Here is an 18,174-nt window from a genome sequence, read left to right as displayed (position 1 = left end):
AACACAAGACACCAGGAAAACAACACCACCTGAATTTCGACTACTGCACTGAATCAGACTGGACTTCATCTGAACTCTTTTATTATATACAAATAGGCAACAAATGACAGGAAAAATTTGTAGACAATTACACTGAAACCTCTGGAGAATTTTAAATATCTCTTATAGAAGTAAGCAATTCCTCTGTAGAGCCAAAGGTTCTTAGATTTTTCAAACAGTAAATATAAAATGCTGCCATTAAGTGGGGGGGGAGGAGTACAAATTTCTCACATTCAATAGGAAATATTTGGTAGCAATAGCAACAGGAACTATATACAAATATAGCATTCTGTATATACAAATGTATATTCCTCCAATTATTTCTTACCAAACAAGACTTAGAATCTGATATATCTAACATACAGTACAAGAATATGATTATGAAAAACACATTAAAGTACAAATTTGTACAGCAGACTTCTGTAGAACTTTAAAAGCTACTTTGCTCTCTTATTTAAGATACTGCTGATACTGAGCATTTCTATCAGGATTAGACTTAAGGAAGACTGCAATGCAATTGAGTCCAAGGAGTGCACAGCATTTGATAAGTCTCAATGTTCCATCCCCCAATAGGAGAAACTTGCTGAAGCCACTGACAGATGGCCAGACACTGAAGCACACACATAGCTTCCATGGTCCATGTTGCTTTCTACTTTGAAAATTTAGAAAGTTTAAACCTTGCCTACCTGAATTTCAAATCCAAATGTTTCATTGTCTTGCTTTTCCACAGTAACAAGCTTTCTGAAGTAAAAATTAAAAAAAAATGTTTAAGACTACATGAAGATCAAGGTATAAATTTAGCATTAAATTTAATTATATGGGGTGTGTGTGTGTGTGTGTGTGTGTGTGTGTAATCTGGAGAGTTTATGTTTCTAAATATCATGATGAGAGACTAAAAAACTCAATGAATCTTTTTACCTTTGAGACCAGGAAAAGTCACCCAAGGAAGTTGATCTGGTCAAAGTAAACTGAAAAAAGAAAAAGGAGTTATGTCAAGATCTTTAAGCTATACCCCCAAAATGTCCTAAGTGAAAAAGGACTTTGTTCTTCATTACCTTTTTGACCTAGTTCCTAGGAAACTTATATATAAGGTCAATGATTTCCTTTTCTATTGACACCAAAGGAGAGTTGGGAATGAAGACTTTCAGCCATTCCATTTAAAAGATCAGAAGCTCAGATAGTAAGATAATGTGGAAAAAAGTTCATGCCAGGGAACAGAACTCCAAGGATTTGAAAGATCACCTCACTATAACTTTTACTGTGCTCAAATTAGCTTCTAAAAAGGAGCCATCACAATTAACAACCACACTGAATCCAAAGAGCTATTCCATAGAATGATCAGTCTCCCTTGTTGTTCATGCTGTGTGAAATACTAATAAACTGGTTGCATTTGTTGTGATTGCTCAGTATCTTACTGTTTTTAGTAGGATAAGGTAAGCTCTAAGGAATGAACTTGTACACAGAAACATGATTCAGGTGAAACCAGGACTCAAGACCTCAGTTCTTAGTATTTATTTTCACAATAGCTTTGGAAGAATGTAGGAAGATTTCCTGCCAAGAAAGGAAAGCAACCTCAGAGTGCTATAAATAACACCGCCTCCACTCCTCTGCACATTTTGGAAAAAGTCATATAAACAGAAGCTGTTAGGGCAACAAAAGGGAACACCTCATTCTTTAGGGATGGTTTTTAATGTTGTTGCTCTGGTGTTGGTGGTTTTGTTTGTCTGGGAAACATTTAGTAGATGTTAATTATTAATCAGCCCTTTCTCAAAGGTTGGCCCAAGGACTGTAAACATAAACTGTGCCACTAGCTAAGCCATGGTGTTTAACCACAAACTTAATGTGGTAATCATATGTAAGCAAATAAAGAAAACAGTAGGAGTTCAAGGCATTGTCAGTACAGATATGATAGGAAGAGGGTAAAAAATACAAGTAGAAAAATACCTAGAAGAAATTAGTGCCTACGTAAGAAGTTGCACAGAAACCAAAATCACAGAAAATTCAAATTTCCAGGTACCAAATGCCAACAATTTCACACATGTTTTGGAATGACTCAGTGTTAGGAATTAAGCCACCAGTCAGTAATGTTATCATAATGCAAAGGTAAACTTAACCCACATATTTGGTGTCAATTAATTTTTTTACAGATCTCAACTCACTAATATCACACTTTTGTCTGCAGCAGGATGGCTCATATCCAGAAGGATATTCTAGACTTGCTAAAAGTCTGCTTTAACTTATAAGGCCTAATTATGAGATATGTCTACAGCAATATTAGTGAACTAATATAAACTGTTGTTCCTAACATGCTAACTAGGATGGGAGCCATTCAGTTTTGCTGGTGGGCTGCCTTCTTGTGAATGGGCAAAATGAAGGTAATATCTACAAACACTGCCAACATTACCTCTACATCATATTCACATTTATTGAGCTCATTGGTTATCTTCATTTGCTTGTGTTGCAACCTTAGTACTAACTGTAAAGTACTTAGGTTGGCCATATTTACTTATGTCATCAAAAACCATTGCTCAGACAAGGGGGCGCACATGTGTGGAGTTTGTTTGCAGTGGCTGGAAGCCCTGGCGCACCCCTTCTCTCTCTCTCCCTCTGCCTCTTTCTCTCTGTGTCACTCTTAAATAAATAAATAAATAAATAAATAAATAAATAAAATTTTTTAAATATTTTAAAAAGTCATTTCTCAGGACTTATATTTTAAAACAATATTATTTTTAACATTTTATTGATAAATTTAACATTTCATACATTTATACATATACATAAATTTCATACATATACAAAATGTATCTTAATTAAAACCTCCCTGTATACACTTTTGTCCCCTCTGCCCCATCTCCCTTCTACTGAACCCCTTCTTCTTTCCAACTTTAGTCCCTCTTCTATTTTGATGTCTGTTTTATTTTATTTTTATTAATATTTTTTTGTCATTTTTATTTCTTTATTTGAGAGTAACATAGAGAAAGAGGGAGAGAAAGAGACAGATAGAGAGGGAATGGGCGCGCCAGGGCCTCCGGCCACTGCAAACGAACTCCAGACGCGTGCGCCCCCTTGTACACCTGGCTAACGTGGGTCCTGGGGAATCGAGCCTCCAACCGAGGTCCTTTAGGCTTCACAGGCAAGCGCTTAACCGCTAAGCCATCTCTCCAGCCCTGTTTTATTTTATTTTATTTATTTTGCCTTTCACTTTCATCTGTAATAACATGGTAATGGGCCCAACACTGTGCAGGAAATGACAGCCACTATGACATCTGAATGCAGTGTCCATGTGTCCAGAAGACAAATTTTGAAAGCGCCCTTCCCCACACTTTGCTTTTACATTCTTTCTGCCACCTCTTCCACAGTGCTTCTTGAGAGAGTGTGATAGAGATGTCTCATATGGTGCTGAACACTTATCACTTCTCATCATGTTGATGAGTTTTGAGTTGCCCCAGTAGTCACTGCCAATGGCAAAAGTAACCTTCTCTGACCAAAAGCAAGAATAGCACTAGACTATGGGTCTATGACTTTTCAAGCCAAAGGCTTTTGACTAGGTTTTTTGTATGAGGCATGAATTCCTTCCAATAGAGTGGGCCTCAAATCTAATGAGAATCATTGCTTATTCTTATAACAGGCATAATACTATTGTCCCAGCAAACACATCTTGGCTGGATGGCCCGTTTTGTAGTTTGCTCTGAAGGCTGGGGAGATGACTCAGTGGATAATGCACTTAGGATGTAAGCTGGGGTATCTGCATTTGATGCCAGAACTCACGGAAAAATCCAGAAGCTATAGTGGGTTTCTGGAATTCTAGCACACTGAGGCTGGAAGTGAGGCAAGAGACAGAGATAAAAGAATTTCCCCGAAATCTCATGGCAAGCACAGCAAAGATCAGCAGAGTGAAAATCCAGAGAGAGAAAAACCCTAGTTTAAACAAAGCAGACAGGCAAGGACTGACCTGGAAGTTGCTCTCTGACCTACATACATGTCCAGTAGCATGTGCATGTCCACACTCACACACATGTCCACATAAAAACACACACAAAATTGAAAAACTACTCTTGCTATCATAATTCCTCACATTATTTATATATTCAAGGATTATATGTATATATTTATATACTTACATGAAGGGCATATTTGATCAAATAATTTTCTTCTACAGATCATCATCTATACACATTGGGCTTTGGGAAGAATATACTTGTTTTCTTTTCTACTCTAGTTCTTATCACAGGGCCCAGAATAGAGTGGGAAGTTAAAAATAGCAAAACAGGAAGACAGAAATAAAGAGGCAGGAAGTGAATAGTGACGGGAGACCTCAGTTAGCATGTTCATGTTGGGAGGAAGGTGCTCATCTACTCTTCAGCTTTGTCTTTCATTAAATTAAATGCTTATAAAACAAAGTGAAAGGTAGTTAGAGAACATGTGGTGAAATTAAAACTTTTTAAACATATTACAAGATTTAAAAATGAAATAAAACAAACAGAATAAGGAGTAAAATGACTCAAAACCAGCAAGAAGGTTAGAAATAGGGCTATAAGAAGCAAAGAAAAAATATAAATATATTCATGTACAACTGCTAAATGAATGAATGATGGCAACATTAATTAGTTACCTTGAAAACTTCCAGCCTTCACCCTTTAAATGCCCTTCTCATAGCCCCATAACCATAGCATTAATAGAAGCCTCCATGTGTCCTCCACCTCACCTTCTAAGTCAAAATCATCCTGACCAAACTCAAAGCTGGAAGTCTCATAGGTCCACAGATCAGTCATCTGTATAAAAGGGAACATCCTCCACCACCTCCGTCTAACCTTTCTGCCCACCTACTTAGCTAAAAATGATTACATTTGCCCAATTCAATATGAAGAGCACTCCTATGACTCACATAGGTTATCAAAGACATACTCAAAAAAATTAACACTGTCAAGTTGTAAATTATTTTCAATCCTGGACATGTCAGTGAACATATAAATAAAAAGCAACCTAAACATCAAGTACCACTAAGCTCTCTCACATGGGCCACATCTTGATAAAGAGCCTATTTGTTTTTGATGTAGGCTGTCTGACAATGGGTGAGTGGGTGGGTGTGATATGGAGATAAATTCAGAGTTTGAACCAGCCCAATCACTAAACTCTGTGTGCATGGTGTGCCCCTTTCCCTGGCTTGAGCAGCCCAATTTGAAGATATGGTCAGTGGAGTGAGTGCTGCCCAGACTGTCCTCCCAATCAGGCTTTCTGAATTACAGTGAAGGCACCAAAAATCATGAATGAAGAGCTGGTGTGCAATTCACAGCATATGCTGGCAACAGCTGTCTTTTATTACACATTATCTAATATGAGAAATCTCAGTTTAGCAATTTGGCAGGCTTGCAAACTAGACATTCGGTCCTGTCTGCTGAACAGACAAAACTCCTTAGCTCCTCACTAGCCATGAATCTAATGATGTCTGGGCTTGGACTTAGGATGGCTCTTCTGTTTTTAGTTAGATGACTTCACAGATAGATAGTGCATTAATATTCAACACACAATGCTTCCCGCTATGCAGTGATTCACAAGTCTCTCTTCAGTGGAAAACTAAGCCCAAATACTACAGCTATCAGACTGCAAAAGAGGGGAAATTTGCAACTCAGCCAGATAGAAAGCCTGCCACAGAGAAGCTCAAAGTTCACCACTAGCCTCTTCTGCTGCAACATGTCAGACTGTAATTTTCTTCTCCTGGCCCCTGTACCCATTCCCTGCAAGAGATGGGGGTTCAGTAAAGGCAGGATACTGATTCACTGGGGAGGTTCTTGTTATCGTTTTTATTGTTTGTGTCAATATGTTGTCCTTGACTTTTTCCAATCCCCTACCTCTCTTTTATTCCCCAACTGTTTGATCAACACAGTCCTCCCCTACTTTTTTCTTTTTTGTGAGTTAGGAAGGAACATTAATATAGCCAGGTTTGTCAGAATATTCAAATAATATGAAAAATAGAACTGATTTCAACCTCCTAACTTGTAACTACCATTATGGAACCCAAATAGAATATTACTTTTCCCAGAAAGTTCTGGTTGTGGCCCCAGGGACTCTTTAATGAAAAAAAATGTTTTGAATATTAAACCATAGATTTATGGCACAATAGGGATTAAAGAATATTTACCAAATTCCTTCATAAAGAAATGAATAGTTTTCTACCTAAAAGCACCATGAGGTGGTCAAGATCCACTGGAGCAGGTAGGAGCCTGTAGAACTGGCGCTACCTCCAGACAGGCTGCCAGAAGCATGGAGAAAGCCACCACGGGTAGAAACCGGCCCAGAAACATGCCCAGTCTAAGTCCTGCACAAGGTTCCTGAAAATGCATGTGAAATCAGCCTTCCAAGAAGCTGCCTATTTAGTAATAATTTCATGACTAAAAGAAGCTTAGGCAAAGACAGTTTGTGGTCATCCCAATGCACCCCAGTGCATAGCTGAGCTTCATGCCTGTGTCAGGCTCCTGGTTCTCCCCACTCCACTCCATTAGGTGAAAAACACCTTCTGAAAACCCTTCAACCCTTGTGAAAGGGGACAGTCAGGCATAATAACTACTCCTGTGTCATCACCACATGTATAAAGACTGATTTTATTTTCTTCTATTACCTTGCTTCATAGTTGCAGGAATATCCAACACTACATTCAAACTCAGAAGCCTTACTAGAGTGCCTTGCACTTTATACCAATGTAGATATTGAAGTAATGTGCATACACATAAATCTATTTTTAAACAATTCTGTGTGTAAACACTCGATCTATTCTGAAGATTCAGCTGAAGCTAGAAGGCAACCAGATATAGCTTTGCAAAAACTCAAGCCAACAATAACAAGAAGTGTGAATTGTTGACATCAGCCCTCAGAGTGTGGAAAATAGCAGCAGGCAGAGAAACACCTGCTCCTTGATTAACACATAGGGATCTCATTGCCTGCCATTCAGTTAGTGCCAAAAGGCTGCTCTTTCCCTAAAATCCAGGTAAGGAGTAAATGTCCATGTGGAAAATCATCAAGTGTTGGCATAAAATTTTCAATGAATTCTCATTGATGATAAGTATATAGAATAAGAGGCTTGTTCAAGAGGCTTGGTTTGCTTTCACCTAAAAGCAAGTCTGTAAGAGTAAAAATATAAGCTGTTAGATTAGGGGAAATCTGTCATGTAATAGAGTGAAAAGAGGAAGAGAAAAACTAGAATCAATAACAACATGTGCATAAATTAAGTGATATGGGGAAGTGGGTGTAAGTACACACACACTCATGTGCACACAAATATTTCATGTGCCTAAATCCCATTTTATCCTCTTTTAATAATTAGTCTCTCCTACTGATTTTATTTAATTCATCCCATCTTACTCAATCTTAGAACCACACGTGCTGCCTCAGACTTCGGTGTTACTGATGTTCAGGTCTTTGTCTCCTCTCCATTATCTCATTTCCTCTTCTGAAACTACATGAAAGGGCCTCCTTCTCCAGTGTCCACCAACCCACCATATTTCTAGAGTAAACATCCTAAATTCTCTGCAGCTCAAACCCATCTGGTGGTTCTCTGTGCTGGTCAATTACAGCCCTCTCTCTGTGTCCATATTCATTATATTCAACAAACCACAGATAAAAAATACTCAAAAAAGTATTAAAGCCATACTGAATATGTACACTTTTTCTTGTTATTATTTGGAAAACAACACAGGATATTTATGTAGCACTGCTAATGTATTGGGTATTATAAATAAGTACTCTTGTAGTTTGTATGCAAATGTCATTCTCCTTACATCAAGGGTAGTGGTGGTCTTGGAATCAAGGCTTTGTGTAGACAGAACACAATTACAGTATTTTCTCAGGGGGGAGTAGTCCAAGAATTCTGCAGAACAGTCAAGCTCTGAGTTCTCTCCTCATTCCTCCTACACACAGAGGAATTTTCTCACACACCAAATGCCGTGCTGTTATACAAACATGCTTCCCCCTGCCCGCCACCACCGTCAGGCACCAGCATCTCTGTCTCTTCATGAGTTACTTCCTGCTCCAAGAATACCAGATATCACATAACTTTGTTTTCAAAGACATTTTACATACATGTGACATACATCTTGATTCCCCTCCCAAATTGTAAATCGTCTCCAAACAGGAAATATTCCTTTCTCACCTTTCTACCTCCTATAGGTGGTATGATGGCTTTCAACTTGTAGATAACTCAGAAGCTACTTGGTGTGCCAAAATTACTAGGCTGGAAAGCAGTTATGGAAAGGGGCCCAACCTAATTCAAAAACTTTACAGTCTTCTTTCATAGTAGGTAATCTACCAAAAGATTGTTGTCAGCCAAACCAAATGACCTATATTTAGTCTGATAGTTCATGGCAAATGAAAAATGGACTGCTTTCTATCTGAAAACTGAATTATGATGCTAGTGTTTCCTACATCTCATCATATGAAGTGATTCAAATATCTATCAAATTTTCTATCATGAAAACACTTCAGGCTAAAATCTTGGCAAGTTATAACCTTAACTTCACTATAAAAAAAACAATTAATTAGCTTTTTAGAACACTGGATAAAAATTGTGACTCTGTCTGTCTTGAAATTAGAAGCATTCAGAGCAGAATATGACAGACACCCAAGATTTAAGGCCACAAATTCATGCTTTACATCAATTTTAAGCATCTTGTCCACAATTATTATCTCTCAATTCAAATATGTACTTTAGACATTATAAGAAGTTAAATGATCAAATTATGAAATTGTATACAGTTAAGTTCTTTTGTACATATTAGAAATTGAAGAATCAATAATGAGAATGAATAATTTAGACATAGATATTTTTCCAAATAATTTTTCAGCTCTAAAGAAATACTCTGCAGATTGACTTAGGCCTCTTAGTCCCCACAATGAATACCAGCAATCCAACCAAAGACCCTCAGCAGGACTGGGGTTGGGGTGAGGGGGTCTAAGAGTACAACATTTTTATTTAAAAATCAATAAATAATTAAAAAATTAAAAAGAAGTTTAAATAAAGCTTTTTTATTGCCTATTAGAAATGTACTATTAAAAAGGAACAGGGCTGGAGAGATGGCTTAGCGGTAAGCCTAAGGACCCCTGTTCAAGGCTCGGTTCCCCAGGACCCACGTTAGCCAGATGCACAAGGGGGCGCATGCATCTGGAGTTCGTTTGCAGTGGCTGGAAGCCCTGGCACGCCCATTCTCTCTCTCTCCCTCTACCTGCCTCTTTCTCTGTCTGTTGCTCTCAAATAAACAAAAATGAACAAAATTTTTTTAAAAAGAAGACTTTTTGTTGACTGTGAGCCACTGTGACTACCAACAAAGGCTGGGAGGGAAAGAATCAATGAAGACACAAAGGGGGAAAGATCTGAGATGCACATGCTGCTTGCATCCATGTGAGCCACCTGTAAGATTGCGGTGTTCAACGCCTTTCATCTTACTCAAGCACCTACGCTCATGGAAAGAAAACGATGATTTAACTTTCTCCTTTTACTCCACTCCTCCGTCTCTGACTAGTCCACCGGCATGTCCCCTCATTGCTGCTTGCCCCTACTCTCAAGGAGAATGAACTTAGTAGGCAGAATTTGTCCTCCCAAAAGGTTATTCTTTTTTGATTATGAACGCAAATGATTTAATCGAGGACTGGGGGGTGTGACTTGGAAAGAAAGACTTCATAGAAAGATAAAGAGGAAAATAGCATCTTTAGTGGAAAGACAAGCAAGGATATCTCTTTGCCCTCAAGGGGAGACATACAAAACAGCAACATACCTGCTTTCGTCCCCGAGGCAAAGTAGCCACAGTGTCTGCCAGCATTTGGATCCTCCTGTTGTCGTCCATGGTAAGGGCACCTGTGAGTGTGGAGTATGAGCTATACGCAGTACCAGCGCAGAAGTCCGCCAAGTTGCCATTGCTGCTTTGATGCATAAGCCTTGGTAAAGACATTGTGAGCCCAGGTTACTCGAGCTAGCTAGCACATGCTTCAGTAGTCCTGCAGGACGGGGGAAGCGAAATGCACAGCCCTCTGACAAGTAATGAGAAGGAGCAAGGCGGAGAGAACCCACGTGACTTCTGTGGTTTGAGGTGCGTCTCACACAAACCCAATCTTGCAGTTCACTCCCTCCCTCCCCCGTAGCGTTCTTCCTGAAGTCCCTGCGAGAACCTCAAGCTCAGTAGGTGTTTTTCTTTAAACAATTCAAAACATAACCAACTTACGTTTTTCTCCCTCGAATAGCTAGAACTCAGGCTTTCAAGCCCAATGGCTTGTTGTATTCAAAATGCCATCTGCCATTTTTTTAAAGAAGAAAAGAAAAAATAAGTAAGTAAAAGCTTCCACAGGCTCTGTCATTTGTTTGTACCCATGATCTCATTTAACATGAGCAGTGCAATGCCAAAGTCAGACTGTGCCAACATGCATTTCTTGTGACAATAAGGAAGAATGACAGGGGCTGGTCACAATGTCCTCTCATCAAGAACTTACAGTACCCTTTCTTGAAGTGCACCATAACTCATTAATGCTCACCAAAAAGACACTCACTTCTATCAGGTACTTGGGCTGTAGCCATTGGGCTGTAACATCCACCTGGTTGCCCTTTCACTACCATGTCCTTACTAAAATCAACCATTATCTTTATAAGGTATAAAGGGAAGGAAAAGGCAGCACATTTAGGGCGTGATATTGCAGACCTTAGACTGACACTGGCCTTGGCATTAGCATGTGTCCCAGCAAGAAGGTAAAAGGCAAACAGAGACAGCACAAGGAGGGCCGTTGGTCCATCACAAAGTACTCAAAATCATAGTTGCTTTTTTTTTAAAGCAGGTCCATGAGTGGGCAGTTTTGAGATAGCTGCTTTTACAGAGAAGGGCCAAGAAATAGAAGGCAGAATCAAAACAAAAGTCACAAAGGGAAGTTTTATTACCACAGAGAGTCAAACAGACTTCGAAAAATCATTTTGAGGGTCAATACTAGAATGTAAATGACCTAAAAAAGCTCTGAGCTAAAATGCAATGTGTGTACTGGATGTCAAGGTACATTCAACTCAAGCTAAATTGACAGGGGTCAACAGTAAAATCTTCAGAATTACCAAAAAGTAAACTCTGAAATTTTTAAAGACCTATTACAGCATCTATTACTATTGGAATCAGGTTATAACAGAGAAAAAATAATGCCTCCAAAACATATAAAATCTAAATCAGGGATTATTGATACATATTATTTTAGAGGCCAGGTAAGTAATATAAATGTGTAATACAAACTGGTAGCTGAAAACTAGATCAATCACAATGACATTCATGTAGTAAATGCACACACATATATGTATATTAGGAAGTTAAACTGATTTCAATTTATCACCAGGTCATGATACAGATAACAATATTATTCAAGGACATCAACCCCCCTGTCCTTTATAAATTGTACCCAGTGGGTTGGAGAGATTTCTTAGTGGTAAAGACGATTGCCTGCAAAACTAAAGGACCCAGGTTCAATTTTCCAGGACCCACATAAGCCAGATGCACAAGGTGGTGCATGCATCTGGAGTTCACTTGTGGTACCTGGAGGCCCTGGCATGCCCATTTTCCCTCTCTCTCTCTTCCATCCCTGCTTCATCTTTCTCTTTCAAGTAATTAAATAAAAATAAAATATTTTTTAAAATTGTACCAGGTTAGATAAATATGATAATATTTCAAACTGTCAAATCAAATTGTACATTTGACTAACATAACATGTATGGCCAGTGACACACTAAGTTTTATAGGTGAGCACTAAAATTATATCAATTCAGTGTTATAGAGATCTTAAACTGTACATTATAGAAATCAGTCATTAAGCAAAAAAATTTGGAAAAATTATTCATTACATAATTTATGAAATGTGTTTAACATGCAGCCCCATAACTATAACATTAGAATATATATATTAATTACATAGTACCTATTAATTACATATTTATGAGGTAGTCAATTTTTATTGTCTTTTTGATTAAGATTATGATTTGATTAAGATTATGATTATGTCATAGTAGTTATTAAATGTTTTAAATAACATCCCAATCAGAACTATCATTTGCTATAAACTTGGCAAAACACTTATTTTTTTTTTTATTTACCATGTTCTTCCAAAACCCAATGGGCTGGAGAGATGGCTTAGTGGTTAAGGAGCTTGCCTGCAAAGCCAAAGGACCCAGATTCAATTTCCCAGGACCCACGTAAGCCAGATGCATAAGGTGGCATATGCATCTGGAGTACATTTGTAGTGCCTGAGGGCCCTGGTATGCCCATTCTATCTCTCTCCCTCTTTCTCTCAAATAAATTAAATAAATAAAATTTTAATTTTTTTTTTAAAAAAACCATTAAATCTTTGACTCACAAAAGTGTTCCACTATTTAGAACTTCTTTTGTTCTTGTTTTAGAATTTTCTTCAGAAAATATAGCTGCCTGAACACCCTTCTCTTTTAGCTTCCCCTTTATTTTGAAGAAGGGATTCAGATCATCTACAACTCATAACGTTTTACTGTCCACAGGATAAATAAAGTGAAGAGTTCCAAGTTCTCATCTTACTGCATTCTCAACAAAGTTCCCATCGCATTTTTGAGATCTTTCTACTGAAACAAAGAAATATTACACTTGGGTTTTCATTAGTTGCATAAAAGTCTATTGATCTGCCACCTCATTTTCAGTAGACTAAAAGCTATCTTTTAAATTTATATTTCCAACTTTACACATAAAAATTATTCAATAAATTTTCATTAATAAAAAAAAGGCTATAGGGAATTAGATGGCAAAAAAAAAAGCAGTAATGTCCAGAAGCATCCAGGGAGAGAAACAACGGGTATGTAATATGTCCTGATGAGACCTTGTACTCCAAATTGCTACCATATTCTCTGATGGTGACCAAGCCATGAAGACAGATCTCTCTAAGAAGTTGCCTGCCAAATGCTCTAACATTAATATTCCATTATTTGTGGTGAACTTTTCTGTTATTTGGGGCATTTTATTTATCTGTAGGCAAATACACTTGGAAGGAATAATTTTTAGTACAAATGTGGTGAAACCTGAGGGTTGGAAGATGGAGAAGCTTTGGTGGTAGTAGACAAGAGGGATATGTCATGACTCCAGGTCATAGAAAGGTAGGAAGGACTTCAAGAAAACTTGACCAATCTGTAAAGCATGCATTGGAACACAGAAAGGAGGTTGGCTACAAGGTTCTGATATCACACAGCCAGATTCACATCCTGGCTCCCTGCTCTAAGATTATAACTGATTTGTGCCCTCCAAAATGCACAGGTTAAAGTCCTAACTCCCAATGTGACTACAGTTGGATAAAGGGCCTATGAAGATGTCATAAAGCTAAATGAAGCCTTAAGAGCAGAGCCCTTACCTGATAGGTACAGTGTCATAATAAGAAGTGATACAAGAGATCTCTCTTTCTCTCTTCCATGTGAAAACACTGCAAGAAATCAGCCATGTAGAAGGCGGGAAGACAGCCCTCACATGTGAACCAGTCAGTACCTTGACCTTGAACTTCTCAGCCTCCAGACCCTGAAAAGCAAAATTTTTGTTGTGTAAATATACCCAATGTATGGTATGCATTATGTTGTAGTATTTATTGTGATATGGTGTTATCCTGCAGCCTGGGTAATGTACTCATTAAACCTTAGTGTGGCAGTTTGATTCAGGTGTCCCCCATAATCTGAGGTATTCTGAATGCTAGGTTCCCAGCTGATGGAAATTTAGCAATTAACACCTCCTCGAGTCAGTGTATTGTTGGAGGTGGGCTTGTGGTGTTATAGCCAGCTTCTTCTTGTCAGTGTTTGGCACACACTCCTCCTGTTCCCATTGTCCCTTTGACCTTGGGCAGGAGGTTATTTCCACCCTCTGCTCATGTCATCATTTTCTCTTGCCATCATGGAGACTCCTCTCAAGTCTGTAAGCCAAAATAAACCTTGTTTTCCCACAAGCTGCTCTTGGTCAGGTGTTTTCTGCCAGCAATGCAAACCTGACTGCAACACTTAGTTTTCACATATAAATGAATGCTTTTAGGAAGGAGCAGATGTGAATCTTTGTATAACACATAGTCCAAAATAGTTATTACTCCTGAATTGCTTTCAAGCTGTAAGCATTTAACAGGAAAACTTCAAAGGAAATAAATTATCTACATGATTTGCCCAATTCCAAAATGCCCATATGTGCAGCAAGGCCACCCTCATCCACTCTTGAGAAGTCTAACGATTAGAGTACATGTGCAGTCTTGGCAGTAGTAGGTCAAGATGTGCTCACAAAGAATTGTTGGAGCATTGTTGAAAGTTTTGGATTCCCATTTGTTCAATACAACCTTTCATCAGATTGAACAGCAGAGAGGAATAAGTGGGTACTTAGAAATGAGATTGCTTTTGTAATACTATGGTTTTAAGAGAGTTGAGGCTTTTGACTTTATTCAAGCAGTGTGACATTATTGGCACAAGAAGATCTTGGAGACTATTAAAGCATTTCATTTTGTTTTGTTGGTTCACTTTCTTGTTTTATTTTAAGCTTTGTCTTTTTTATATACAGGAAGTCTGATTTTAGCTCATTGATGAAGAAGAGAAGCAAGTGAGTTAATGTTGTGCAGACCAAATTTAAATATTGAATTTACATAGGTAAATTTAATTTTGTAAGGTTTCTCTAATAGAGGAAAGCTCACTGATTCTGACAACTTTGTCATATTTATCACCTTTGAATTATCAGCCTGAGTGAATGGATGTCTACTTTCCCTGAGTGAGTGTGATGAGAAGCACCATTGTTCAACATTAGCAGATTTCTTTATGCTTTTTTAGAACCTGAACTCTACTGTACTGGGGATACAGCTGAAAAATTAGCCACTTCAGGAAAGGGAAATAAGAAACAGAGCTGATGAAGCCCCTGTATCAGAAATCTCTTTGTGTCTTGCTGGGTGTGGTGGTGCATGCCTGTAATTTGGAGGCTGAGGTAGGAGAATTGCTGTGAGTTCAAGGACACCCTGAGACTACTGATTCTACATAGTGAATTCCAGGTCAGCCTGGGCTAGAGTGAGACCCTGCCTCAAAAAACAAACAAACAAAAAGAAAAAGAAAAAAAAAGAAAGAGAGAGAAAGAAATCCCTGTGTGGATAACACAAAATAGAGGCTTGGGGTTATAAATACATGGTGTGTGCATGTGTGTGAGGGTACATAAATGTGCACATTCTTGAGGAGGCCAGAAGACAGCCTTGGGTGTCATTCCTCAGGCGCCATCTACCCTTTGTAAAACGGATCTCTCTGGCCTGAAATTCACCATGCAGAGCCCTAGGAATCTTCCTGCCTCCACTTCCCCAACTCTAGGATTACAAATGGGTGTCATCACATCTGGCTTTTTAAATATGGATTCTGAGGAGGAAATACAGTTCTTCATGTTTACAAGCTGATCACTTTACCAACTGATCTATTTCCTCAAGTATGGATATATATGTAAAATAAAAAGAAAATAATTTTACAAGTAACATTTATAATAGTGAACAGTAGATTCTTAATATATGTTCAAGGAAACATTTTTCTGATCTATTCAGGTTTAATTCAATCAAATCATGAAGTTGTGGGTTAATTACAATATCCTTCCAGAGATTAAGTCACTCAATTTATCTGAGGCCTCAAGTCTCATCAAGTGTTCTTTCAAGTGTAAAAATAGGTCGTCAGATCGTCCCACATTCTTGAAGCTCTTATCACCTAAAAACATCATTGGCTGCATTTATAGAAGTTTCACTTGCATTCTTACCATATCGGGTGTAGGAAAGCAATCTAAATAAAATGAGTATTAGGCAAAAATGAGTCTCTAACAGGATTTGTGTTAAGGGTATAAAGTAGTATGTGGGTCACTTGGAGACATGGATAGGTGTGGGGTTTAAAAAGCACTTTTGCCCGTGTATATCTTCAGATTTAATCAAAATGCTCTGACAATACATCAGAGTTTAATTTTTAGAGGAAGTCTTTGCAATAAGTTTAATGTGTACCTGTCAGGATGAAAGGAAACCCCTTAAATTACCTGGGAAAGAAGAGGGGAAGATGCCAAGGGATGGCATGTAAGAAAAAGTCTGAAACTCTCAGCCCTGACTTGAACCACCATAATTCTGTTATAAATTGCTTTAGACTATGTCCCCACCATGCCACATCATTTATTCAGTGTATAAAGATAAAAATCCAATGAAAGAGAAGGCTTACAAGAGAGAGCAAAGAGGGTGTACATAGTGTAAGAACAATAACCTATTGACTAAGTAACTGTAACTAAGTGTTGGACTAACAAGTTTCCCAATAACCACAGACATAGTTCCCTTTTGGAGGAGTAAAATTGATGCGGGGGGGGGGGGTACTCCTTTTCAACACAAATAAAAGGCAAGCAGCTAAAGGAAAACTCTTAGTTTGTCTAAAACTTTTCTGAAGCAATCCTTTTTTGCGAATTTGTCAAGACAATGGCAGAGAAGTTTAAACTGAACTGAACCAAACCACATTTACACATTTGCATCCAAAGACAATTGCCCTGGGATATGGATCCGCCTTTTTGAGCAAAGCCAAGGCTCTAAGAGAAATAGGACTGTTTGGCTTTCTGAATGGCATCTAAACGTCTCCCACATGCTCATGTTTTAAATGCTTGGCCCATGGCTGGAAGTGCTGCATTGGGAGGCACTAGAAGCTTTGGGAGATGAAATTTAGCTGATGTAGGTCACCTGGCCATGCCTTGAAAGCTAGAGAAATTTCTTCTGTCACTGCCTCCGGTTTTTCCTAAGATGAATAACCAACCCTACCTGCTACCATGGCCATGACATCCTGCACACCACAGACCTGGGTGGAGCCAGCCACAGTGACTAATACCTCCGAAGCTGCAAACAAAAGTAAGTAATGCCTCCCTTAACATTGCTCTTGCCAGGTATTTTAGTCGCAATAATACAGTTATCCACTTACTACCTGAGTGTTCTCCTAACATGAACACTGTCATGCATTTGTTAGCCATTTTAAAAATTATTTTCATTTACTATTATTATTTGAAAAAGAGAAAGAGGCAGATATATATACAGAAAATGGGTGTCCCCGGGCCTTCAGCCACTGCAAACAAACTCCAGACACATGAGCCACTTTGTGCATCTGGCTTATGTTGGTCCTGGGTCCTTTGGCTTTGCAGACAAGCAACATAACTTCTAAGCCATCCCTTCAGCCCTTATTAGCTATTTTTTTAAAAAAAAAATTTTGGCTTATTTTTATTTATTTATTTGGGAGCAACAGACAAAGAAAGAGGCAGAGAGAGAGAGAGAATGGGTACACCAGGGCCTCCAGCCACTTCAAACAAACTCCAGACACATGCACCCCCTTGTGCATCTGGCTAACGTGGGTCCTGGGGAATCGAGCCCTGAACTGGGGTCCTTAGGCTTCACAGGCAAGTGCTTAACCACTAAGCCATCTCTCCAGACCACTGTTAGCTATTTTTGAAGTCCCTCTATTCATAAACTATTTAAGAATAACTTGATAAACTAAAGATTAGTAAATATTTTATGAATTTGTATTGTCATAAAAACCATGAAAGAAATGAATTATTTTAATCCCACTGTATTCGCTGCCTTCTCATTGCTGGAGCAAAATACCTGGTAAAAATCAGCTTAACAGGGGAGAGGTCTACCTGAGATTATAGTTTCAGGTTATAGTCCGTCATGGTGGAGAGGGCATCCTGTAAAGAGCACAGTGAGGAAGCGGAGAGTGATAAATGCTGCTGTTCAGACAGCTCTCTCCTTTTATGCAGTCTAGGACCCCAGTTCATTGAATGATAACACCCACAGTTAAGGTGGGTCTTCTGACCTCAATTAACCAAATCAAGACAATCCCTCACAGACATACCCAGAGGCTAACCTAATACAGGTAATGCCTCCAATTTTGTTTGCCTTTTTCCCTTAAAGAAAGTTCACATATGTATACGAACATACAAATAAATGACAAAAAGTTGAAAGTAACCTGTGAATCTTTTAGTGAAGGTGTGGAAAAGATATAGAAAGAAGAGAAAGATGACTTTAAACATTTATGTTATAGATGACTTAAACCTTTCAGATCAATTTTCTCCCACACATTATATAATTATAATTAACTTTCAAATTATCACTGACTCACAGATAATT

The 18,174-nt window shown here is 38.4% G+C and overlaps 1 protein-coding gene across 4 annotated transcripts in view; it reads right to left on the bottom strand.

Annotated features, from left to right (window-relative positions):
* The window catches only part of LOC101617089 (cytohesin 1 interacting protein), a 71,324-nt gene that overhangs the window by 19,378 nt on the left and 33,772 nt on the right, over positions 1 to 18,174 (bottom strand). For 2 of the 4 annotated variants that reach the window (XM_045147901.1, XM_045147902.1), the window contains 4 exons: positions 10,245 to 10,313; positions 9,801 to 9,960; positions 958 to 1,007; positions 726 to 780 (listed from right to left, as the gene is read on the bottom strand). In XM_045147901.1, coding sequence (XP_045003836.1) covers positions 726 to 780; positions 958 to 1,007; positions 9,801 to 9,956 — 261 coding nt within the window. In that variant the 5' untranslated portion in view covers positions 9,957 to 9,960; positions 10,245 to 10,313. Of the gene's footprint in view, positions 1 to 725; positions 781 to 957; positions 1,008 to 9,800; positions 9,975 to 10,244; positions 10,314 to 18,174 lie in introns of those variants that run through there. The other 2 variants (XM_004651856.2, XM_045147903.1) reach the window with 2 other exon arrangements.

This window comes from Jaculus jaculus, chromosome 4 (genome assembly GCF_020740685.1).
Source record: "Jaculus jaculus isolate mJacJac1 chromosome 4, mJacJac1.mat.Y.cur, whole genome shotgun sequence".
NCBI lineage: Eukaryota > Metazoa > Chordata > Mammalia > Rodentia > Dipodidae > Jaculus > Jaculus jaculus.
The sequence above is the reverse complement of the archived record's forward strand: the minus strand, read 5'-3'. Positions and strand labels throughout refer to the sequence as shown.